This window comes from Zingiber officinale, chromosome 3B (genome assembly GCF_018446385.1).
Source record: "Zingiber officinale cultivar Zhangliang chromosome 3B, Zo_v1.1, whole genome shotgun sequence".
NCBI classification, from domain to species: domain Eukaryota; kingdom Viridiplantae; phylum Streptophyta; class Magnoliopsida; order Zingiberales; family Zingiberaceae; genus Zingiber; species Zingiber officinale.
This window is the reverse complement of record NC_055991.1, coordinates 11,538,335-11,564,650: the sequence shown is the minus strand read 5'-3', so window position 1 is coordinate 11,564,650 and position 26,316 is coordinate 11,538,335. Positions and strand designations below refer to the sequence as shown.

The following is a 26,316-nucleotide window of genomic DNA, read 5'->3' as shown; positions in this document are numbered from 1 at the left end:
AAGCTTGCATCCCTTGGAGCTTAGTTGGTGGAAAAAGTTCTTCATCCTTGGATTTTGGTGCTTGGCCGAAACTTGAAGGAAGAAGAAGAAGGTGCTAGGTGGTCCTCATCTTGGAAGATCGTTTCCCACACAACGTCCGAGGTTAGAAGAGGAATACGGTAGAAGATCAAGAGATCTTTCTAAAAGGTATAACTAGTATTTTTCCTTTCCGCATCATACTAGTTATTTTAGGAAATAATACCAAATACAAGAGGCATGCGATTCTAGTATTTCGAATTTGTTTTCGATGTTGTGTTCTTTGTTTTTTCTTTTTTTTGTGATTTGATTGTTCTTTTCGGTTAACCTAAAGTTATTTTAGGAAATTAAATATTAGTTTTCCTTAAAAGGTTTTGTCTAGTCGGTGGTGGTTGCTCCCATATCCAAGAAGGCCATGTGCCACATCAGTATTAGAAACAAATTTTGGAAATTAATATTTAATGGAATTAATAACCTAGGTGATTTGGATCGAACGTGTTACGTTCCGCAGGAGATCCAAGTCAAAACCTAAAAGAACAAATAGATTAAATTTTGGATCAAACGTGTTAAGTTCCGCAGGCGATCCAAGCTTAATTTAAAAGAACACATGGTAGCTAGGAAAAGGTTCAAACCTTTGTACAAAATTTTTGTACAGTGGAACCATTAGGTTTTCTGAATAACAACCAACAGTAGATGGGATCTATCCCTCTTATATGACGGGAGTGACATCATGATTCTTGATAGACTGAGCCCACTAAGTGTATGGTCATGCCCAAATGAGTCAATATGAAATATTGAGCTCATTTGATTGGAGTGAGTCTACTTGGAGTTCAAGATATAGATTGATTAGAGGATGACACAGTCTATGCCTCAATTGATCGATCTAGATGTCAAGGATAGAAGGACATTGTCACATATTGTGAGAGTCACAATTAGTAGTCACAAAGGTTATGTTGGATCTCAACATTCTTGTAACTTGGGTAGCAATGATGTATTGCTAGATGTCGCTCATTACTTATGTTTCTAAATAGGATTAGAAACATTGCCAACGTTTCAAGAACCTATTGTGTCACACACAAAGAACAAGTGGATGGAGATTAGGTTCAGATGATGAACCAATTGGATTAGGTTTATGTGATGCACCAAAGATTGGATTAGGATTAATTCAAATTAGACTTATTGAGTTAGACTCATTTAGATTCAATTGTTGAATGAGTTTAATTTAAAATTGATTCATTGAGTCAATTTATATTAATGAATTAAGATTCATTAAATTGAAATTGACTTGAATCAAAGGTTGGATTTAACTCAACAAGGAAGAGAAGTGGTCAATTTTGACTTGACCAAATGGGAAGTTGAAACATCAAGTTTGACTTGACCAAATGTCACTTGATGAAGGTTGACTCATTCTACATGGCATGACTAACCAATACATCCTTAACACATCATCTCCACATCATCTAGGGAGAGCAAGAGGCATGAAATGCCAAGAGCCAAAGACCCTTGGCATTCCATGTGTGGTCGGCCAAAAATGAATAAGAGATTCATTGGCATTGATTTGGGTGTGATGAATGTCTTCTTCCTCCTTAGCTCTTTCTTGTTCCCCATCTTCTCTTGGCCGAGAGTTCCAAGCAAGAAAGGTGAAGGTGAGTGAGTTTAATTCAAAGAAGAAAGGGTAAGTGAAAGTCACATAGAGGACTTTAGAGAAGTGTATGAGATTTATTCTCTCTTCTTCTTTTCTCCTTTCTTCTTCCAATCCCATCCGAGAGCCCTTGGAAGTGCTAGCACACTTGTGGTGCTCTTTTCTCCATCTAGAGTGGTTTGAGAATCACTTTTTGTTCGTGTGGATACTACTAGAGGTGTGTAACTTGAACACACTTGAGATCCGAAGGACCTTGGATGAGCGGGATTTGCGAAGGGCTTCGCTTCAAAGGTATACTCCTTATCATATAGATCTAAAGTAGATCTAGAGTAGAAAACTATGTACATGAAATTTTTGTTTTCGCACGGATCCAGTGGCTAAGAACTTCGGGGTTTCCTCAACGCAAAAAGCGATTTTTGCGGCTCGAAAGTTCCTACACTATATCATCCAACAGAGACAGAAGCCAACAATTTACCTCAACCCAACCACCTACGGACCGATTAATCTAGACGAATAGTGATAATACCGATGATGATCGGAATAGTTGCAATGATGATGGCTAAGGCGGCGAAAGATGAGAGAGATGTTGAGACAAAGGCGGAGGGAAGCGTTGCACAGAGAGTGGTTGTTACGACGACGACGGCGTCTGAGACCGAGAAAAATGCCAAGACCGAGAGAAACGTGGCTAGAAGAAACGCAATGGTGGTTGTGGCAGTAGCTGCGGCGACGACGATGGCCGCAGGGGCGGTGAGAGAAGCAACAGCGGCGGCGGCGGCTGATAGAGAAGCTGCCACTGTGGCTGCGACGGCGGCGGCGGATAGACAAACTGCGGCCGCAGCAGCGGCAATGGCAGCGGCGGCGACGACGACTGAGGCGGGGACTGCGGTGGCTGAAGAGACAGCTAAGGCGGAGACTGAGACGATTACGGCGACTGCGACGTCTGAAGCGGCGACTACTACGACGATTGAGACGACTACGACATCTAAGGTGGCGACTGCGGCGGCTGAGGCGGCGACTGCGGCAGCTGCACGCATCACGCCCACGCTGGAGCACAGCGTCGAGGCACAAGTCGAAGTTTAGTACTGGCAAGGTAAAAATTTTACTTAATAAAATTTATTTTATATATAAATATATACAAATAGGGGTGGGCATCGGCCGGTTTGGTCCGGTTTTACTCTATTATGGTTTGATTTTTTCGGTTTCGGTTTAGAAAATCTCTGATCCAAAATCAAACCATATTATTATGGTTCGGCCCGATTTTTATTGTAATACGATCCAGTTTATACGGTCGGTTATATACGGTTTATATAATCAATTAAATTGATTTTGTGCAACTACAAATATTAGTTTAGAGACAAAGAAAAAGTATCAATTTATTAAAATAATTATAAATTTAAAGTAATACTAAAATTTTGTTATCCAGTAACAATAAGTAAATATATAAATATATAATTTGATTGTGCTATTATAATACAAATGATTAGAGGCTCAATGTATTTGTATGACCCAATATTCATAAAAAATCATATTTTAAGTATAATACGGTCGGTTCGGTTTACTCGGTTTTTTAGGAGTCAAAATTATAAACTGAGCCGAATAATCGAATTTTAAAAAACTTAAACCGAAACTGGCCGAAACATCGAAAAAATCGAACCAAAAAAATTGAAATTTTTCGATTCGGTCGATTTTTTCGGTTTTAACTGAATTATGCCCACCCTTATATACGAAATTTAACTGTAGTTTTTATAATACTGATTGCGAGTATGGTGTGGACATACTCTTGGGCTCAGGATGATAAGTGGCAGTGGTATGGGTCAATAGGCGCACTACTCGGAACATTAGCAACAATCATTTGATAGTGTTTGAGTGGATGCATTGGATGTGGTCGGTAAGTTTAAGTTAATAATTTTTATAAATATTAATTTTTTATTGCATTAATGTGAAAGCTAATAATTTTTATTGATTATTATAGTTATCCAGTCTTAAACCAGAAATGAACTATCAAAGTCTTATGCTGGCTCCAGTATTATTCTATCCCTGTCTTTATATTATTTACATGCATATTTAATTTAAAATATTTTTAAAATATAATATTATCTTTCAAAATCAATATAATAATCCCTCTAATATTTCCCGTTATTTATAGAACTATATAAATGAATCAAACATTCAAAAAAAAAAATCTCTTCCACCGTCTAACTAATTTAACGGTCGGCTATAAGTTGATCCCTTGATTTATTTTCTTCCACCTACAGACCGATTAACCTAGACGAATGGTGATATTACCAATGATGATCGGAATACTTGCAATGATGATGGCTCCGGCGGCGGAAGATGGAAGAGATGTTGAGACAAAGGCGGAGAGAAGCGTCGCACAGAGAGTGGTTGTTACGACGACGGCAGCCTCTGAGACTGAGAGAAACGCCGAGACCGAGAAAAATGTGGCTGGAAGAAACGTGATGGTGGCTGCGGTAGCAGTTGCGACGGCGGCGATGGCCGCAGGGGCGGTGAGAGAAGCAACAGCGGCAGCGGCGGCTGATAGAGAAGCTGCCACTGTGGTTGCGACGGCGACGGCGGATAGACAAGTTGCGGCCACAGCAGCGGCGGCTGAGGCGGCGAGTGCGGCGGCCAAGGCGGCGAGTGCGGCGGCTGAAGCGGCGACTGAGATGACTACGTCGTCTAAGGCGACAATTGCGGCGGCTGAAGCAGCGACTGCTGCGGCGGTTGAGGCGGCGACTGTGGCGGCTGAGGCAGTGACTGCGGCGGCAGCACGCATCATGCCCACGTTGGAGCACAACGTCGAGGCACAAGTCGAAGTTCAGTACTAGCAAGGTAAAAATTTTACTTAATAAAATTTATTTTATATATAAATATATACGAATAGGGGTGGGCATCGGCCGATTTGATCCGATTTTACTCTATTACGGTTTGATTTTTTCGATTTCGGCTTAGAAAATCTTTGATCCAAAACCAAATCATATTATTACGATTCGGTCCGGTCTTTATTGTAATACGGTCCGTTTTATACGGTCAGTTATATACAGTTTATATAATGAATTAAATTGATTTTGTGCGACTACAAATATTAGTTTAGAGACAAAGAAAAAGTATCAATTTATTAAAATAATTATGAATTTAAAGTAATAATAAAATTTTGTTATCCGGTAACAATAAGTAAATATATAAATATATAATTTGATTGTGCTATTATAATACAAATGATTAGAGGCTCAATCCATTTGTATGACCCAATATTCATAAAAATCATATTTTAAGTATAATACGGTCGGTTCGGTTTACTCGATTTTTTAGGAGTCAAAACAGTAAACTGAACCGAATAATCGAATTTTAAAAAACTTAAACCGAAACCGACCGAAACATCGAAAAAAACGAATCAAAAAAACTGAAAATTTTCGATTCGACCTGTTTTTCCGGTTTTAACCGAATTATGCCCACCCTATATACGAATATATTGTAATTATTTTATATTCTTTGTTTGCAGGTGTCTATTCTATTGTAATATGTGTAGTTTTTATAATACTGATTGCGAGTATGGTGTGCACATACTCTGGGGCTCAGGGTGATAAGCGGCAGTGGGATAGGTCAATAGGAGCACTACTCGGAACATTAGCAACAACCATTCTGATAGTATTTGAGTGGATGCATTGGATGCGGTCAGTAAGTTTAAGTTAATAATTTTTATAAATATTAATTTTGTATTTCATTAATGTGAAAGCTAATAATTTTTATTGATTATAATTATCCAGTCTTAAATAAGAAATGAACTCTCAAAGTCTTATGCTTGCTCCAGGTATTATTCTATCCCTATCTTTATATTATTTACATGCATATTTAATTTAAATTATTTTTTAAAATATAATATTATCTTTCAAAATCAATATAATAATCCCTCTAATATTTCCCGTTATTTATAGAACTATATAAATGAATCAAACATTCAAAAAAAAAAATCTCTTCCACCGTCTAACTAATTTAACGGTCGGCTATAAGTTGATCCCTTGATTTATTTTCTTCCACCTACAGACCGATTAACCTAGACGAATGGTGATATTACCAATGATGATCGGAATACTTGCAATGATGATGGCTCCGACGGCGGAAGATGGAAGAGATGTTGAGACAAAGGCGGAGAGAAGCGTCGCACAGAGAGTGGTTGTTACGACGACGGCAACGTCTGAGATCGAGAGAAACGCCGAGACTGAGAGAAACGTGGCTGGAATAAATGCGATGGTGGCTGGGGCAACAGATGCGGCGGCGGCGATGGCTGCAGGGGCGATGAGAGAAGCAACAGCGGCAGCGGCGGCTGATAGAGAAGCTGCCACTGTGGCTGCGACGGCGGCGGCGAATAGACAAGTTGCGGCTGTATCAGCGGCAATGGTAGCGGCGACTGAGGCAGCGACTACGGTGGCTGAAGCGACGACTCCGGCGGCTAAGGCGGCGACTACGGCGGCTGAAGCGGCGACTGAGACGACTACGGCGTCTAAGGCAGCGACTGCGGCGGCTGAAGCGGCGACTGCTGCGGCGACTGAGACGACTGCGGCGGCTGAGGCGGCGACTGCGGCGGCTGAGGCGACGACTGCGGTAGCAGCACGCATCACACCCACGTTGGAGCACAACATCGAGGCACAATTCAAAGTTCAGTACTGGCAAGGTAAAAATTTTACTTAATAAAATTTATTTTATATATAAATATATACGAATAGGGGTGGGAATCAGCCAATTTGATCCGATTTTACTCTATTACGGGTTGATTTTTTCGGTTTCGGTTTAGAAAATCTTTGATACAAAACCAAACCACATTATTATGGTTCGGTCCGGTTTTTATTGTAATACGGTCTGATTTATACGGTCGGTTATATACTGTTTATATAATGAATTAAATTAATTTTGTGCGACTACAAATATTAGTTTAGAGACAAAGAAAAAATATCAATTTATTAAAATAATTATGAATTTAAAGTAATACTAAAATTTTGTTATCCAGTATCAATAAGTAAATATATAAATATATAATTTAATTGTGCTATTATAATACAAATGATTAGAGGCACAATCCATTTGTATGACCCAATATTCATAAAAATCATATTTTAAGTATAATACGGTCGGTTCGGTTTACTCGATTTTTTGGAAGTCAAAACTGTAAACTGAACCGAATAATCGAATTTTAAAAAACTTAAAACGAAACTGGCCGAAACATAAAAAAAAACCGAATCAAAAAAATTGAAAACTTTCTCTAGGTATTATTCTATCCCTATCTTTATATTATTTACATGCATATTTAATTTAAAATATTTTTTAAAATATAATATTATCTTTCAAAATCAATATAGTAATCCCTCTAATATTTCCTGTTATTTATAGAACTATATAAATGAATCAAATATTAAAAAAAAAAAATCTCTTCCACCGTCTAACTAATTTAACGGTCGGCTATAAGTTGATCCCGTGATTTATTTTCTTTTACTATAATAAATGAATCAAATATACAATGATAACAATCAAATCTTATCCCACAATGTGGGGTTGGCTATATGGATCATTTTATGTCATTAAGCTCTATCTTCTACTATATCATCATCTATATTTAAATAAATTTTATCTTATTTTATTATTATTAACTAAGTCTTTTTTGGTTTTCATCTTCCTAGTTTGATATGCATGTTTGTCATAATTTCACATCACCTAACTAAACTATTAATTGGTTGTCTAAGTACATGTTCATACGTGTCTCTTAGAATTTTTTCTCAATAGATGCAAATTCGACTTTCTCTATAATGCTCTCATTTTTTTTTTTTTGTCTATTCTAGTATGTCCACATATCCACCTTAACATCCTCATTTCTAGAACTCTCATCTTCTACTCATGTGCTCGAGTCATAGTTCAACATTCAGCTTCATATAACAAGCAGGTCTAACTGTGATTTTATAAAATTTTCTTTTAAGTTTTAGAGATACTTTATGGTCATATAAAATTTGATGTTCTCCTCCATTTCAATCATCCTGTCTGTATTCTATAAAAGACATCTTTCTCAATCCCTTTATCATTTTACAAAAATGATCCTAAATATCTAAAGTTCTTGGTTCCGAACAACTCGTCATTTCCTATCTTAACAATTGTGTCAGTATGTCTAATATTGCTAAATTTAAATTTCATATATATTCTATTTTTATTCTATTTTTATTCTACTAAGCTTAAAATTTTTCCCTTCTAGTGTTTTCCGTCAAGATTCTAGTTTAGCATTGACTCTTTCACGTGTTTCATCTATCAAAATAATATCATCTACAAACAACATGCACTACGGTATTGTAGTTTGAATGTTTGTAGTGAGTTTATCCATAATTAGTATAAAAAAAATAAGAACTCGGAGTTGATTCTTGATGTAACCCTATCTTTATTGAAAATGCTTCAGTTATTTCACCTGAAGTCTTTACTCTAGTTGTTACATCCTCGTACATATCCTTAATTAGTTCAATATATGTTATATTAACGTTTCTCTTTTCTAGAATTCTCCATATAATTTCTCTTGAAACTCTATCATAAGCTTTTTCTAAGTTAATAAATATCATGTGTAGATTTTATTTTTACTCCTGATATTTTTCAATTAATTGTCTAAGAACATATATAGCTTCTATTATCGACCTTCCAAGTATGAATCTAAATTGATTTTCGGTCACTGTAGTTTCTTTCCTTAATCTTTTTTATTACTTTTTCCCAAAGTTTCATAATATGACTCATTAGTTTAATACTCCTATAGTTTGTATAATTTTGTATGTCTCCCTTATTCTTATATAAGGGATCTAGAGTACTTATTCTCCATTGATCAAACTTTTTTTTTGTTTTTAATATTATGTTAAATAATTTTATAAGTCATTCAATACTTTGTTTCCCTAGGCACTTCCATACCTCTATCGGAATATCAGTTGGTCCAACGACTTTTCATTGTGCATCACATTTAAAGCTGGTGCTACTTCTAGAATTTGAATTCTAAAAATTTAAATTTCTATGTTCATTTGACCTACTTAAATTACCTAAGTTAAGTTGGTCACCTAAACCTTTATTAAAAAGTTGATGAAAATATTTCTCCCATCACTCTTTTATTTCTCTATCGTTTATTGTACCTATTACATTTATCTTTAATATATTTTATTTGGATAAGATCTCTTATTTTTTTCTTCTCACTTTACTATTTTATAAATATCTTTTTCCTCTTCTTTTGTATCTAATTTTTTATATAATCATTCAAAAATTTCATTCTTTGCTTCATTCACTACTTTATTAACTTCTTTATTGACTATTGTATAGTTTTTAAGTTTTCTTTGTTCTTACAAATATATAATCATTTATAAGTTATTCATTTTTTCCTTCATTTTCTCTTGTACTTTCTCATTCTACCAGTAAGATTTCTTACTTAGTGGTACAAATGAATCAAATATATATGAACAAACTTAACATTCAACCTGATAAAAATTTATTTATGTTCATTCAATACATATAAGATATCAAATTAAATAACTTATTAAATTAAATAAACAAACTTAAATAAAAATGTATTCAACTTGATAATGGTCATGAACATAGTTCGTAAATAATATTTATAAATAGAATTCGTAAATAATATTCATAAATAGAGTTTTTAAATAATATTCATGAACAAAAGGAAAATTTTAAAATAAATAAATAAATTTATATTATTAAACTCAATAATCAATTAAATAATTTTAAAATATAAAAATTACAAATGATGAAACAAATTAATTGAAAACTTAATAATCTCAATACATTTAAACGAGCCAAACTTAGCTCTAAAATCAAATATAAACTTAACCATCATTTCTATTTATTTTAAATTCGACTTGATTTAATTTCTATTTTTCTAGGCATTTAAAGATCAAGTCCCAAGTTTAAAAAATTAATAGATGAATTTCTCTTAAGCCAAATGCAACAAAATACATGTTGGATCTTTGAAACAGTTCAAATTGTTTTGATAATAATAAGTTTGATCCATTTGATCAAGAAGGTATACTATAGCCCTATAATCCTAATATATTTTATATTATTTTAATATAGCTTTCATTGCCTTTCATTTTCTTATAGTTGTGACTAAGTATTATAGAAATATAAGCATTACCAAATGTCAAATTATTTTGATAATAATAAGTTTGATCCATTTGATCAAGAAGGTCTACTATAGCCCTATAATCCTAATATATTTTATATTATTTTAATATAGCTTTCATTACCTTTCATTTCCTTATAGTTGTGACTAAGTATTATAGAAATAAAAGCATTACCAAATGCCAAATTATTTTGATAATAATAAGTTTGATCCCTTTGATAAAAAGGTTTACTATAGCCCTATAATCCTAATATATTTTATATTATTTTAATATATAACTTTCATTTCCTTATAGTTGTGGCCAAGTATTATAGAAATAAAAGCATTACCAAATGTTCATGTAAATACATAAGTATAGACAAAAATTTCAATAGATCTAATCTGGACTTCTCAAATTTTGTGTATATATATATATGGTGCCAACTTAAAAAAATAAAATAAAATAACACAAGACTCAATTCAACTTGACTTGTACTTGTTCACTGATAAATCAACTAATTAAATTCATATTTCTATGATGGATTCAATCTCCCAATCTAATTGGGGGCAAATGCCTATGGGAAAAAAAATAGACGTAACCCAGTTGAAAAAAAAAACAGATAAGAAAAACGTATTTAAAAAAAGCATATATTCAAGATCAAAATTATCTGATTTCCGGCACAAATCAAATAAAATTATACTACAAGATTTTGCAAACATTATAATTACATAAATAAACTTTGTTATACATCAGTTTTCTCATAGTGATGAGAAGTATAACTCTTATTGAACTCTAAGATAACAATAAATCTTGATCTTGTTTACAAATTCATACTCAAATACACCCGGCCTAAATTACAATAAATGAATTTTTATAATTTTAACCATCAAATTTGTTTCAGTGTGCAGATTTGTTTCACTCGCTAGCTTCAGTTTGGCAGAAATGTCTCTAACCAACTATGTAATATGTAACCTCGTATTGTTCCTTCCATAATAATATCAAGTAATAAGTGTATAGAAAAATTCCATAGAAGAAATGATTTTGTATGGAGAACGCCAAGCAAACAACCACCACATAAAAGAAATCATTGCAAGCAAAACTAAATGGAAAACTGATTGAAGCGTAAAAAAATGGCATAAAGGACTAGACAACAATTAGAAGTTTGCAAAAAAAAAAACTCAGTAATGAAAATGTAGTTCATCACCATAACCAGGAATTTATGAAAAGAATACTACCTTAAAGTCCCTATCAAAACAAAACCAAGTGAACCACATTTCTCAAAAGAAATTGAAGAGCTTATTCTTTAGCAACACTAGAACATCTAACAAATCTACCAGCATCAAAGAAATTTTTTCAAAGATGGGGGAATATTTAAATTTATAAATTTGATGGCATAAGAACGGTAACCACTATTTAGAGACTAATGGGTTTTAGAGACTAGATGAAACTAATAGATATTTATTTTCCTTTTGGCTCCAATTTAGATACATCTGAGGTGGAAAATGAAGATGTTGATTTTGAGTCTAATGATGAGAGAATTATGGATGTAGTTAATGATGCATGTGTAGATGATTTATTTAGTTATGTTTAGTCTAGTCCTTGTTGACTTGTTGCCATGTTGAATTGAAACTTTAAATTTTAAACTTAAACTTTTGATATAAGTAGTGATATTACTTTTTATTATTAATATGGTGATGAATTTTTATTAATTATCTTGTTAGTTGCATTTATATATTTATTTGTATCTTATATAAATTATATTATATTGTAGGAACTTATTTATGCAGAAACATCATAAAAAAATGATCATGTAAGAAACTTTTTATATTGTAGGAACGTAAAAAAATTCAACCGCCTAGCCATAACCTAGGCGGCCGAGACGGTAGGCGGTCACTAACCGCCCCACCACCACCTACCGCCTTTTACAACACTGCCTCACAGAATGGAAGAATCAAAGATCCTCCACACTGCACTTAAGGAAATGCTCAAGTTCTCGCTCTAGCTATGTTTTCTGATGTTGGCTCAGAGATGAAAGAGTAGATCGTATAATAGGTTCTTAATTATTAGATACTTTTCCGATAAGCTAAATTCAGGGGCTACCTCACTTTCATATACCTTGATGGAAAGGTCTACTCTAGTCTAGATCTAGAAATCCCTACTCTGAATCCTCTTCTTGATATCCCATTCACCGCAGCGAAAGATGAATCATTAGTACTCTCACTTAGCGCCTTTGAGGTCCCATGAGGAGCTAACCTCTTTAGTCAGACTCCTCCATTCGCAAGAGCACGACAGTACTACCGGAAGCTTCATGCATGACCTCTATCCTTATGGCGGGATCTCTGCATCACACTATCCTTCACCCTTCATTGCCATTAGTCTCATTTGTTCCCTTCCTCAACTCTCACTATCAGTCCCAAGTTCCCTTCCTCAACTCTCACTACCAATCCCAAGTTTCGTCAAGCTTTGAAAAAGAACCCTTTCTGTATAGCACATAGGCAATTCCTAGGTCCCTTATAAGTATAACTAGACTCGGCAATGGGAAAAAAACTCATCTACTCTAACCTACTCTAACGTAGATTTTTCTCTTTTTTTTGGGGCGTCTTTATAAAAAAATTTAAAATATCTTAAAATTTTTAATTACATCTTTTAATTTTTTAATATATTTTATTAATTTTTTACTTTATATATATATATATATATATTATAAAAAAAAAGGGCTATGAGATGAGCCCTGTGCACTGGCCCCACCTTAACAGCCCATAGGTCTGACTCTGATTATAACTCATGATAAAATGTGAATATTGAGATATTAAGGAAACTAAAATGAGACGGAACTATAGAAATAGAATAATGCCACTTAAGTGAAAAATAAGCACTTTGAAATAACTCATACTTAGTGAGAAAAATTGATATAAAACAATTAGATGGAACTCCAACCAAGAAATACAACGGTAATTTACCAAAAGACGTGCCTTAGATATTGTATTTACCAAAAGGCGTATAGTAGTTATGGTAATACCAAAAGGCGCGGATTTAGAAATTTAATTCCCAGATTACCCCTCTGGCTACCTGGCAAACACCTTTTTCAATCACCATTATCCAAGCATCCAAGCCACAAATAGAATTGAAAATTATTTTGTGGTTCGGATGCACGTCCTCTCACCGTCTCTCTCCCTCCATCCCTCTGCGTGGTGTTATAAACACGAAAGAAATATAAACCTCTTGCGCTTTCCATTCCTGCTCGTGGTGGTTGGCGGGATTACAAGAGATGAGTTAGGGTTTTGCGATATTACAGTAAGAGTTTCAAGAGAAGACCAAAGGACAACTGCAGTTAAGAACGTCAGCCGAGAAGGACAAATTTCTAACAAGAGGGAAATTAGTAGAAGAATACAGGTAAAGATTTAGTCATGTATGTTATAGATTTATTACTGAAAAATAGGGTAGTGATGGTAAAAAAAAATTACAGTATTGTCGCAATGGGTGATGGAAAAAATCTTTGTTATCGTTTATTTTGGTTGTGTGGAGAGTAAATATTCAACAACTCCTGCATTATGATGTAATCGAATATTTAATCGATTTAAATGTTGTTAGTTTCTAAGGTTGTTAGTTAAGTTGGGCTAACCATTTTTTATTTAGGCCTTGCATTCTATCAGTGGTGGTCCAAGTTTAAAGCAAGAATTGTCTACTTCAATAGGAGCCTGATATCAATGATATCATGCCCATGTTAGGCTTGATATCATCGATATCAGGCCCAACGTGATCTTTGGTTAAAATTAGCTTTTACAAAATATTGATGTTTTCCTCGCTCAACCCTTCCTAGTGGTTTGTATTGAGCAAAATTATAAATTAACAACAACACCTAATTATGTAATTACAAATTTACTAAATTAGTTTGTAATTGATTTATCAGGGACGATCATCTAACTGAAGAAATTCTCTCTGAGATATGGAATACGCTTGATACAAATTCTAGCATTGGACATGGAGCTAATGTAGGAGAATTATCCAGAACAAATATTCCATCATCTTCGCAATATAGTTGTGTATCTAACACAAATAGAAACACAAGCAGTAATTTCACATTTGATCTAAATGAAGAAGCTAGTATTCAAGAAGATGATGTTCTGAATCCTTGTACAACACTTGGTGATTACTTTGAGCCTACTTAGAGGGAGGAGGAAGGGTATTATAACCGAATTGGAGAGGAATTGCAATGTAATACAGATGTACAAGAATTCTTAGCTGATGATATGCAGATTGAATAATATGAAATATCTCCATAGCAGTACAGTGACTTAGAGGAGGAGTTCCCATTAGTTGATGATCCATATATTCTAAATTCTCGATTGCTCTAAAGGTCAATTGAAGAGGCAACAGATGAGCATGAATTTTTTGTTGGACAGAGTTTTCCGTCTCGACAAGAGTTCAAGAATGCTCTTGTGAAACATGCCATGGTTAAAAATATGAGATATAACCCAGTTGTCACTCGCAAAAATAAAGTAAAAGTCATCTGCTTCAATCAACCGTGTAAATGGAGAGTAGTTGCCCGGGGGGATGTAGAGTTCATTGTTATGAAATATATAAAGGAACATCAATGTGGCACCATTAGGGAAAGTGTTGATCATCAAGCATGCTCTTCATCCTTTGTAGCTTCTTTTGTTGAAGAGCAATTTCTTGCTAATGAACAATACAAGCCAAGTATGATTATAGCAGATATAAAAGCTAGGTTTGGAGTAACCATATCATACAGAAAAACATGCATAGCTCGAGAGAAAGCAATGAAGAAAGTCGTTGGAGATTATGACCAAGCATATAGAGATCTTCCACTATATCTGCGTGAGTTAAAAGTCAGGGATCCTGAAACCTATGTGGCACTACATAGGAATGGGGATAATCAGTTCCAACGATGTTTTTGGGGTTTTGGAGCTTGTAGAAGAGTATTCAGGTCTTATCTTTGCAAATTGATTGGAATTGATGCCACACACCTAAGAGGCAAATATCCAGGTGTGTTGTTGATGGCTACAGCAATTGATGCTAATGATAATGTCCTCCCAGTAGCCTTTGGAATTGCTGAAGTTGAATGTGGGTATGCATGGGAGTGGTTTTTGGATCATACAAAGAGATTCTTTGATGTTGATCCTGAGTAAATGAACATAGTATCAGATAGACATCGCGACATTATATCAGCAGTTAGGAAAGTATATCCTACCACCCATCATGCTTTCTGTTGCCACCACATATCTTGCAATATGGTAACAGATACTACAGTAGGTCAGGTTTATGCCTGTTTTGGGCAGTAACTCAAGCAAACACAACACTCCAATATGATCTCATAATGCAGTCCATACTTGAAAAACATCCTGATGCTCATAAGTGGCTTCAGAACATTAACCCTAAAAGATGGGCTAATGCACACTTTAGTGGCAGAAGGTACACAATGCTAACCATCAATTGTGTAGAGAGTTTAAATGCTTTGTTTAAGGAGACATGTGAACTTCTCATAAACAAGTTAATTAATAATGCCAGAAGAAAGGTAGCTCAATGGTTCTTTAACCGTAGGGAGGAAGTCTTGAAATGATATGTTGTGTTGACACCTCATGCTACCAAAGAAATGGAATCAAGGAGGGAGAAAGCTAGACGATATAAAGTCCACCCCTACTCTCAATCTAAAATGGAAGTAGAGACATGGGGTGCTTCATACATTGTTGATTTTGAGAGAAAATATTGTAACTGCGGGGAGTTTCAAATTTCAGGATTGCCTTGCTCACATGCAATTGTCGTCGTCATTCACCGGAATATGGATACACTCTCATATTGTGAACATTATTTTCATTCACAGAATTGGAATGCAACATACATGGATCGTATTTATCCCTGTCGAAGTAAGAAATTTTGGCCTAGGAGAGTAAACAACATTATAGTTCTATGTCCCCGTAGCCTTGTGCAGCTGGGTAGGTGAAAGAAGGCAAGGATCGAGTCAAAACATACTGGGAATGTAAAAATCAAATGCAACAGGTGCAAACAACTGGGTCATAATTGTAGGACCTGTAGAATGTCGCCAACCCCTGGGTCTTGACTTGTAAATTGGAGGAGTTGATTCATGTGTTTTGTATGCAGTACATCATAAAATTGTAAGAAAAACAGGTGTGGAAAGTGATGTTACTGTTGTATCATTTTATGTAGTATTTATTTTATGATATAGTGTTATTGTATGGATGAGAAGTGTAAACCAACACCTGCAAGGTAGAAATAATAATTCACACCATATATCCATTTTGTAAAATAAAAGCGCGTTACCAATTGTGAATATTCAGAAACATAATAGGTTTAGCATATCTCTGCATTTCAATTCAACAGAAAGGGGTTTGTAATTTCAAAGTCATGTAAATATGGTTTGAAATAAAAATGAGTTAAAACTCGGACAAAGGGATTGTAGTGATCATTGAAAAATATAATTGGACAACGGTTCTCGTTCATTGAAAAGAAAACAGGTCCACTGTTCTGTGCCAACTGGCACAAAGCAAGACCTTCTTAGCCAGGGGGTATAAATAAGTTTTGACACCAAATATAGCTCCTCCCACCTCAGACTTTCACCGTGAATGTGGTTTCAGGTAAATCCAAGTAGGGGAGGGTCATTAGTGGGGTTTGGTCAAAATCCACTGATGGACCTAGATGTAGGCGCAGCGGAGGCCGACAAGAGGGGGGTGAATTGCTGAAAACAAAAAATAAAAATACCCTCCTCGAATTTCAACTCAGAAATAAGTGCAGCAATAAAATAATAGCAACTAAATTCAAGGAAACAGAAAAAGAAATAGAAACAGAAGAGACTCAAGGATTTAACCTGGTTACAACCAAGGAGGTTGTTAATCCAGGACAGTAGAAAAAGCGCAGTAAGAAAAATCTCCTTCTCTGAAGGCGAAGAAGCCTTTTACACTTTGGAAGCTCACTAGTTACTTAGGAATTGCTTACAGATTGATTGCTTGAGTTGTTGTTGAATTCCTAGCTCTAGGGGTCTTTGTATAGCTCCTGGAAAGTCTATCCCGAGGGTCCAAGGCGCCTCCAACAAGGTTCAAGGCGCCTCCAGCTCGGTCAGCGGATAAAACTTTATCCGCAACGTAAACGGTCAAAACTGACCTGTTGAAAGCGCCTTCAAGCTGGAGGCACCTCCAAGCCTGCTGGAGGCGCCTCCAAGCTGGCAGCTCCATTTTCAGCTAGGTTTCTTCAGCTTCCGACGCTCCGTTCTTTTGGGTGATTGCGGCCAACCGGAATAGGGCTCACCCGAACCCAATTCCCGGCTTTCTCCTCGATCAGCCTTCCGTCCTTGCTTAACGTCCCTCAAACACCGTGCACGCTCTTCACACCCACCGGAGTACTCTTCCGCAGCTCTCTCGTCCTTCGGGCGCACCGAGCCCGTCGGCTCGCTTCCCGTGCCGTCCTTCTCGCTAGCTGCGTCTTCCGCTCGACTTCGTGTGCTCCAAAGCTCCTGCACACTCAGACACAGGGATCAAACACAGCAGGACCTAACCAACTTGGTTGATCACATCAAAACTACCACGGGGTCCAACAATCTCCCCCTTTTTGATATGCATCAACCCAAGTTCAAGTTAGGGTAACAAATAGACATAAATAGTAATTTTAAAGAAAAATTACTAAACTAACATATTTAAGCATAATTTTGCAATAAATAAAATTACAACACATCTTAAAAAAATAGGTAAAATTTTTATTTTCCTAATTCTCCTTACTCCCCCTAAACTTGTACCTTACTCTCCCCCTTTGATCACAGCAAAAATGGGGTCTTTAAGTAAGAAAAATTTTTTTTAAGTAAAATTGAGGTTTTGAAAATTTTCTAAGTAAAAATGAATTTTTGAAAAAATTATGAAGTTAAATTGAATTTTTAAAAAAAATCTAAGTAAAAAAAAATCCTAAGTAAAATTTTAAGTGTTCCAAAAATAAACAGTCTAAGTCAAATAAAGTCTTCCAAAAAAAATTTTCTATCCAAAAAAAAATTAAGTTAGAATTTTTTAAGGAAAAAAAATTTCTAAGAAATTTTAACAAATATTTGATAAACTTTCAAATCATTATTTAATTCTCGTTTAATGCTTTTTCAGAAAGTTAATTAAACATTTTTTTTCAATATTTTAGCTTCCAGGTCGTGGCGAGGCACTAGGTCTTCTTGGTTATTCGAGCAACAACCACTTCCTTAGACAAAGCTTCCATAAAGAATTTTAATGTTTAATTTTCTCTCTTAAAGTTTTTTTAATTAAAAAAAATAATTTAGCACAGATTTTAGAACCCAATAAAGGTTCCTTCCAACAGGATTAGTTTAAAACTTAGGGGGTATATAATCCTTAGGTATTTTCCTAAGTTGACCCTGATGCTTCCGTATATATCAATTTAATTTTCCATAAATTTTAAGTTTTGATTTTGGAAAAACATTTATCTTTAAGCATGCATCAGTTTTTAATTTTTCAATTTCAAATTTTAAATTTTCATTTTCTGATTTCAAATTTTCATTTTTTTTTTCTAATTTATCTAATTCTCTAGAGAGAGCTTTAATAAATCTAAACAATTGATTCGGGGTTAGATTGCGTACCTTACTTACCTGATCTGGTGACGCTCCCCCTTCACTGCTGCTTTCTTCTGACGATCCTCCCCCTTTATCCATGCTCATGTCTGAGCTTGAGTCTTCTTTCGGCTGATGGTTCGCCATTAGCGCCAACCCTGAGAATTCTTCGATGTCCGACTCAGAGGATGATGAATCTGACCAAGTAGCCTTCAGATTCTTGTGCTTGGAGGGTTCTGGTTTCTTGTATTTTGACTTTTCTTTTTCTTTCTCCTTTCTCTTTAGCTTTGGGCAGTCATCTTTGATGTGCCCCTCTTCGTTGCAGTTGTAGCAACGAACCGTCCTCTTCTTTCGATGATGCCTCTGCGATCTAAATTTGTTAGTACTGAAAAACTTATTGAAGCGTCTTACCAGTAGTGCCGCTTCGGATTCGTCGACTGAGGCTTCGGAGTCAGAACTGTTCATCTTTGCCTTTAAGGCAATGTTCTGACTTGTCTTCTCTGCTCCGTTGGGTTCTGAAACTCGAGACTCGTGAAGTTCGAAAGTGGAAAATAATTGTTCTAAAGTACTTACCTCGAGGTCCTTAGAGATGTAATACGCATCTACTAAGGAAGCCCACTCTAGAGTTCTAGGGAAGGCATTGAGCGCGTATCGAATAGAATCCCGGTTGGTTACCTCTTCTCCAAGGTTTGTTAGTTGCGTTATCAGCTCCTTGATTCTCGCTTGGAGTTGCGCTACCTTCTCACCTTGGTTCATCCGGAGGTTCGTTAACTGGTTCCGGAGGATGTCGCGCTTCGCTAGCTTCGCTTCGGAAGTACCTTCGTGAAGCTCCAGGAATTTTTCCCAGAGATCTTTCGCGGAGTCGTAGCTTCCGATCCGATTTACCTCCTGTGGCGGTAGAACGCTGAGTAGATGGAACTCAGCCTTTCCGTTTGCGACGAAACCTGCTTGCTCCTTTTTCGTCCAGGTATTTTCCTCCTTAGCTTTCGGAACTGCATAGTCATATTTCATTATTAACAGAATGTCAAATTCGGTTTTAAAAAATACCTCCATTTTGCGCTTCCATGTTGCGAAGTCTCCGTCGAACTTCGGGGGATGGATGTTCGCTCCGACCATCGTCTTGATCGTAGTGCTTCAGTTGGCGGTTAGTCCTTCTGAGGCGATCAGGCTCTGATACCAATTGTAGGTGCAGCGGAGGCTGGCAAGAGGGGGGTGAATGGCTGAAAACAAAAAATAAAAATACCCTCCTCGGATTTCAACTCAGAAATAAGTGCAGCAATAAAATAATAGCAACTAAATCAAGGAAACAGAAAAAGAAATAGAAACAGAAGAGACTCAAGGATTTAACCTGGTTACAACCAAGGAGGTTGTTAATCCAGGACAGTAGAAAAAGCGCAGTAAGAAAAATCTCCTTCTCTGAAGGCGGAGAAGCCTTTTACACTTTGGAAGCTCACTAGTTGCTTAGGAATTGCTTACAGATTGATTGCTTGAGTTGTTGTTGAATTCCTAGCTCCAGGGGCCTTTATATAGCTCCTGTAAAGTCTATCCCGAGGGTCCAAGGCGCCTCCAACAAGGTTCAAGGCGCCTCCAGCTCGGTCAGCGGATAAAACTTTATCCGCAACGCAAATGGTCAAAACTAACCTGTTGAAGGCGCCTTTAACAGAGTTGAAGGCACCTTCAAGCTGAAGGCGCCTTCAAGCTGGAGGCACCTCCAAGCCTGCTGGAGGCGCCTTCAAGCTGGAGGCGCCTCCAAGCTGGCAGCTCCATTTTCAGCTTGGTCTCTTCAGCTTCCGACGCTCCGTTCTTTTGGATGATTGCGGCCAACCGGAATAGGGCTCACCCGAACCTAATTCCCGGCCTTCTCCTCGAGCAGCCTTCCGTCCCGGGTTAACGTCCCTCGAACGTCGCGCACGCTCTTCACACCCACCGGAGTACTCTTCCGCAGCTCTCTCGTCCTTCGGACGCACCGAGCCCGTCAGCTCCCTTCCCGTGTCGTCATTCTCGCTAGCTGCGTCTTCCGCTCGACTTCCTGTGCTCCTAAGCTCCTGCACACTCAGACACAGGGATCAAACACAGCAGGGCCTAACCAACTTGGTTGATCACATCAAAACTACCATGGGGTCCAACACTAGACACCTCTGATTGGACCCATTTCAGTTTGAATGAGATTCTGACATTTCAAGCACTCCAACGGTGCTAGCAATTCATGATTTATAGCTCTGTAGATGTGGTAGCAAGTGTTACAAAAAAAAAATCAGCCTCTGTTGGGCCTGATATGAGAGAATATCAGGCCCAACATGGGCCTGATAGGCTTCGTTTCATAAAACATGATTCTATCTCCCCCTTCTATAAACTCAAAATGTGCCACCATGGTCCTAATCAAAATAATAAAATAAAATAAAATTAAAAAGTACTTCCATAGGGTTGAAGTCTACAGCATAGCCTACCATAGGGTTTAAGTCTACAGCATGGGGAGTGAGATACAGCTAATAGTATTGTAACATACCTTGACTCTCTACCTTATATTTGACCTAAAAATAAAATGGTGGTTGTTGGTTCTCCTAACTTAAAAGGCGCTGTTGAAAATTTATAGCCCCTCCGATCACAAACCTTATAAATGAACGAGAATTTGAGGAAATCAAAATTCAGATATGAATTACAAATTTTGAATAACTGGAATAAATTCAGAAAATATACGAGTACTAACACACACAAATATATATATATATATATCATTGAAAAGAAAAGAGGTGCACCATTCGATGCCAAATGGCACGGAGCAAGAACTTCTAATCCAGTGTGTATAAATATGTGTTGACACCATATATAGCTCCTCCCACCTCATACCTTCACAGGAAATATGGTTTTAGGTAAATCCAAGTAGGGGAGGGTCATCAGTGGATTTTGGTCAAAATCCACTGTTGGACCTAGACACCTCTGATTGAACTCATTTCAGTTCGAGTGGGATTCGGACATTTCAAGCACTCCAACGATACTAGCAATTCATGATTTAAAGCTCTGTAGGTGTGGTAGGAAATGTTGAAAAAAAAAAAAGTTCAGCCTCTGTTGGGCCTGATATGAGAGAATATCAGGCCTAATGTGGGCTTGATATGAGAGCATATCAGGCCTAATGTGGGCCTGATATGAGAGTATATCAGACCCAACGTGGGTCTGATAGGTTTTGTTTCAGAAAACATGATTCTATCTCCCCCTTATATAAACTCAAAATGTGCTACCATGGTCCTTATCAAAATAATAAAATAAAATAAAATTAAAAGGTGCTTCCATAAGGTTGAAGTCTACAGCATGACCTACCATAGGGTTTAAGTCTACAGCACGGGGAGTGAGATACAGCTAATATTATTGTAACATACCTTGACTCTTTACCTCATATTTGATCTAAAAATAAAATGGTGGTTGTTGGTTCTCCTAACTTAAAAGGTGTTGTTGAAAATTTATAGCCCCTCCCTTCACAAACCTTATAAATGAATGAGAATTTGAGGAAATCAAAAATCAGATATGAATTACAAATTTTGAATAACTGGAATAAATTCAGAAAATATACGAGTACTAACACACACACACACACACACACACACACACACACACACACACACACACACACACACACACACACACACACACACACACACATATATATATATATATATATATATAAAAGAGGTGCATCGTTCGGTGCCAAATGGCACGGAGCAATTGACACCATATATAGCTCCTCTCACCTCATACCTTCACAGGGAATGTGGTTTCAGGTAAATCCAAGTAGGGGAGGGTCATCAGTGGATTTTGGTCACTAATGGACCTAGACACCTCTGATTGTACTCATTTCAGTTCGAGTTAGATTCAAACATTTCAAGCACTCCAACGATACTAGCAATTCATGATTTAAAGCTCTGTAGGTGTGGTAGGAAATGTTGAAAAAAAAAAAAGTTCAGCCTCTGTTGAGCCTGATATGAGAGCATATCAGGCCCAACGTGGGTTTGGTATGGTCTCCTTTCAAAAAACTTGATTCTATATCCCCCTTCTATAAAATAGTAAACGTGCTACTATGGTCCTTATTAAAAAATTATATAAAATAAATTTAAAGCTCTGTAGGTGTTATAGCAAGTATTGAAAAAAAAAAATAAAAAATCAGCCTTTGTTGGGTCTGATATGAGAGCATATCAGACCCAACGTGGCCCTTAATCTCTACTTATTATTTTGCTTAAAAATACAATGGTGGTTGTTGGTTCTCCTAAATTCAGATAAGTTATGAGTAATAATGTGTGTGTGTGTGTGTACACACACACACACACACACACACACACACACTTATATATGTGACATAAAGAAGCTAGCACATGGTCCAAATCAACGGGTTTCAAGTCATAAAGGATACTTTGTCAATAGATATAAATTTGAGACCATGGAATATGGACGTTACAAAGCAAAATCAAATTATGGTGTCTGTGTCTTAGGGTGCACCATCAATGAGTATGAAGTGGACTACTATGGGGTGTTGGAAGAAATTATGGAATTGAAATATTATAGTCTTAAAGATGTTATTGTATTGTTTAAGTGTCATTAGTATGATACATCAGATATTGGGATGAAAGTGCATAGGTTGGGTCTTGTAGAAATTAATCATAAATCAAAGGTAAACACAAATGACCCTTTCATATTAGCTGCTCAAGCCCAACAAGTATACTATATCAGATCTTCTACCATCAAATGAGAGAGGAATGATTGGGTTACAGCATGCAATGTGAAAACTAGAGGAAAATTTGACATACCATTCCTTGAAGAACAAGATGAAAATGTTTTAGCTATTGTTGAGGTTGCTTATCAAGAAGAGGAGATATCTCATCCGCACCATGTTTTCATAGATACAGATATTGATGATGTTAACATTATTTGTGATGCTGATGAAGTAAATTCAATGGAAATTGAGAATGCCAAGAAAGTTATTGTAAATGTTGAAGAGCTGGAGGAAGAATTTAAAGATTTTAAATTAGACGAAGAATTAACACAAGATGAAATAGATCACGACTCTAATAATAGTACAAGTGTAATGGAAAATTATAATTAATATTTTTGGTTAGCAATTTTTTGAATTTTATTGTGTTGATTTTGATCTCCTTGTTGGAGCAAAGTGTAATAAGGTGACTTGGTTTGTAGTGTACTGTTAGAGTAAATTTAGATTTTTGTTATTTTGGTCACTTTTGCTGTATTTTAATATATCATAAAAATTATCTAAAACTTATTCACTAACTATGATTACTTTTTTGTAATGCTACTGTTGCAATCTACTATTTGTGTTGGTTTCTGTGGTCAGTTTAGTTAACTAATTTTTTTAAAAAATGTGTACCACTACTACTGCGATCTTTGTGGCCAGATTAGTTAAGCAAGAACCTATTTGTGCTACTCATTTTTTCTTTGTAATTTTTATTTGTGCTAGTTTAGTACTACTGTTGTAATCTACTCTTGTTTCTGTTGTTTAACGTTGTTGAAAAATCTATACTACTATTAGTATGTAACATATTTTTCTTTTTACATTTTGTCTATGTAACATATTGTTGTACTACTGTAAATATTGATGTACTATTGTATGTCTATGTAACACATTGATGTGTTGCTGTAATATTGATGTACTATTGTATTTTCTATGTAACATATGAAAAATTTGTACATCTGTGTTGTTGTAAATCCGTATTGTCGGTTTTACATTGTCTATGCAACATATTTTTCATTTTGGTCTTCAACATGAAAACATGTGGTTTACATAGAACATGATTCTCCAAGTAGGTTGAGTTAAGTATGTTTACTGTAGTTCTTGTTTGCTGAATTTTATTCGTTGTTCACTATAGAAATTTTTTGTTTGTAGTTTATGACAGAATTTGTTGTTTACTACAGTTGTCTTTTGTTGAATTTTATTTGTTATTTACTATAGGAATTGATTTTTGTTTACTATAGAAATTCCTATAGGAATTTTTATTTGTTGTTTACGACAATTCTTTTCTTGTTGAATTTTTTTCTTGTATTCTCTTTTTCTGAAATCTTTTGCTGAATTTTTTATTTATGTTATGCAGGATGTCAAATAGAGGGATGAAGGATGTTGGTTCCAACAAGGGAATATCAAGGGCGAGAGGATGAAGAGATGTCAATCTATTATAATACAAGATAAATATGTATATTTAATTCTTATTAATAGTTTACAATTTGAAGAAACTATTGAGTTGCATAATATTTATTTTAATGATGATAAATATAGGTAACATGATAGAATGCCTGAACTTGGTAACATACCAAATGAAATACAAGTGGGTAAATTTTATCTTGGTAATATATTTATTAAATTACATTAATTATATGTATTTATTTGTCATAGGATGAAGAGGAAATCAACGAAAAGGGCCTAATCAAGGGTCTTAGATTCCATCAAATATTGATGAACAAACTAAAATAAATATGGCTATGAATAAGTAAGTCATATAACCTTTAAATTTAATAAGTTTTGTGTCTATTTTGTAATAAATTATTTTTCTTATTATAATAGTTTTAATTTTGTTGTCTTTAGATTTGTTGAAATTGAGGTTCCTCGTAAAATTATAAATGATATCAAAGGAATTTGGCCAACGTGCAAAAAGGTGCCTAATGATATTAAGAATTTACTTTGGAAAAATTTTAAGGTAAGCAATATATTTTAAATCCTAAAAACATAAATCTCATTTTGTATGAATTAATTCACCATTGATATTATTTATAACTATTGATTGTGTATTGGATTTAGTGCAGTTAAGATAAAAATGGGATAATTTTATAGACAGAGAAATGAAAAAGATATGGAATGATAATGCAAGTGAGAGGTTTCATTTGGCTAAGAAAGCAGCATTATCATCGGCACAAGAAGATTTAGGAAGGGAACCAAATATATTATATATGATAGATAGGGGACTTGAATGTATAGAAGCTAATATCTGGAATGACCTAATTAAAAATCATTGGAATAAATAAAATCACAAGATCAAATATGATGTTACTCGTAAGAATAAAATGATAATGATGGATGGATCTATTATCAAACATACCAGGGGTTCAATTTCTTTTGGAGCACACAATGAGAGGATGATATTTATGTATTTATTTCAATAATTTACACATCTCATTTATTAAAATTTTATATTTAGATTTAAACTCAATGTATCTTATATGATTTGTTATATGTTGACATATGTTATATATAATTGTAGAAAAAAATAGGCCTAGAAGTGGATGAATTTGAAGTTTTTGAACAAATGCATAAAAGGAAGCGAGATACCGGAGAGTTTGTGGACAATAAAACAACCCGAGTTAGTATAAGTTAACATAGTTAATTATTCATTAATTTTTATTATATCATATCAACATCTCACATATTTATTTTTATATTTATTAAACTAATATAAGTTATTGTAATTTGGATATGAATAATATAGAGAGAGATAAAATGGTGATGATCATTCTCCTCATCCTTCATTCAATCTCAAATCATGATGTGATATGGTGGGTGACCAATGTAAGGGGAGGGTGTATGGATTTTGACACAATCAACACTTTAGAAGATTATACAATGGAAGCTCCAATGAAATGTGCACCAATGAGAAGAACAAAGAACTATCACAAGAAATTGAAGACATGCGTGCTACTAGCAAGAGAATGGAGAAAGAAATTATTGAAAGATAAAAAAAATTGGAACTCATTATCATAGAAAATAGAGAAGAAAAACTAATTGAGGAATGTAGACAGAGAAGAAAAACTTATGGAGGAAAGTAGACAAAGAGAAGAAATCCTCAAGGAGATGATTCGTAAGATGATTAGATATGGGATATACAAATCATTTATATCTAAGAGGATCTTGATAAATGAAATAAAGATTAGAATTAGTTAGATAATATGAATAATTGGATGATATGAGTATTTATTATATGATACTT

At 35.3% G+C, this 26,316-nt stretch overlaps 3 protein-coding genes across 3 annotated transcripts; all 3 read left to right on the top strand.

The window, feature by feature from the left end:
* The first annotated feature begins 2,185 nt into the window (after positions 1–2,185).
* LOC122054683 (antifreeze protein Maxi-like) lies at positions 2,186–2,737 on the top strand. Its single transcript, XM_042616122.1, has one exon. It carries the CDS (start codon positions 2,186–2,188, stop codon positions 2,735–2,737), a length of 552 nt encoding a protein of 183 aa, XP_042472056.1.
* A 1,193-nt stretch (positions 2,738–3,930) lies between these two features.
* LOC122054682 (antifreeze protein Maxi-like) lies at positions 3,931–4,485 on the top strand. Its single transcript, XM_042616121.1, has one exon. The coding sequence runs from the start codon at positions 3,931–3,933 to the stop codon at positions 4,483–4,485; it is 555 nt and encodes a 184-aa protein (XP_042472055.1).
* Positions 4,486–5,719: 1,234 nt separating this feature from the next.
* LOC122054681 (antifreeze protein Maxi-like) lies at positions 5,720–14,924 on the top strand. Its single transcript, XM_042616119.1, has 2 exons — positions 5,720–6,329; positions 14,803–14,924. The coding sequence occupies exons 1-2, from the start codon at positions 5,720–5,722 to the stop codon at positions 14,922–14,924; spliced, it is 732 nt and encodes a 243-aa protein (XP_042472053.1).
* The last annotated feature ends 11,392 nt before the right edge of the window (positions 14,925–26,316 follow it).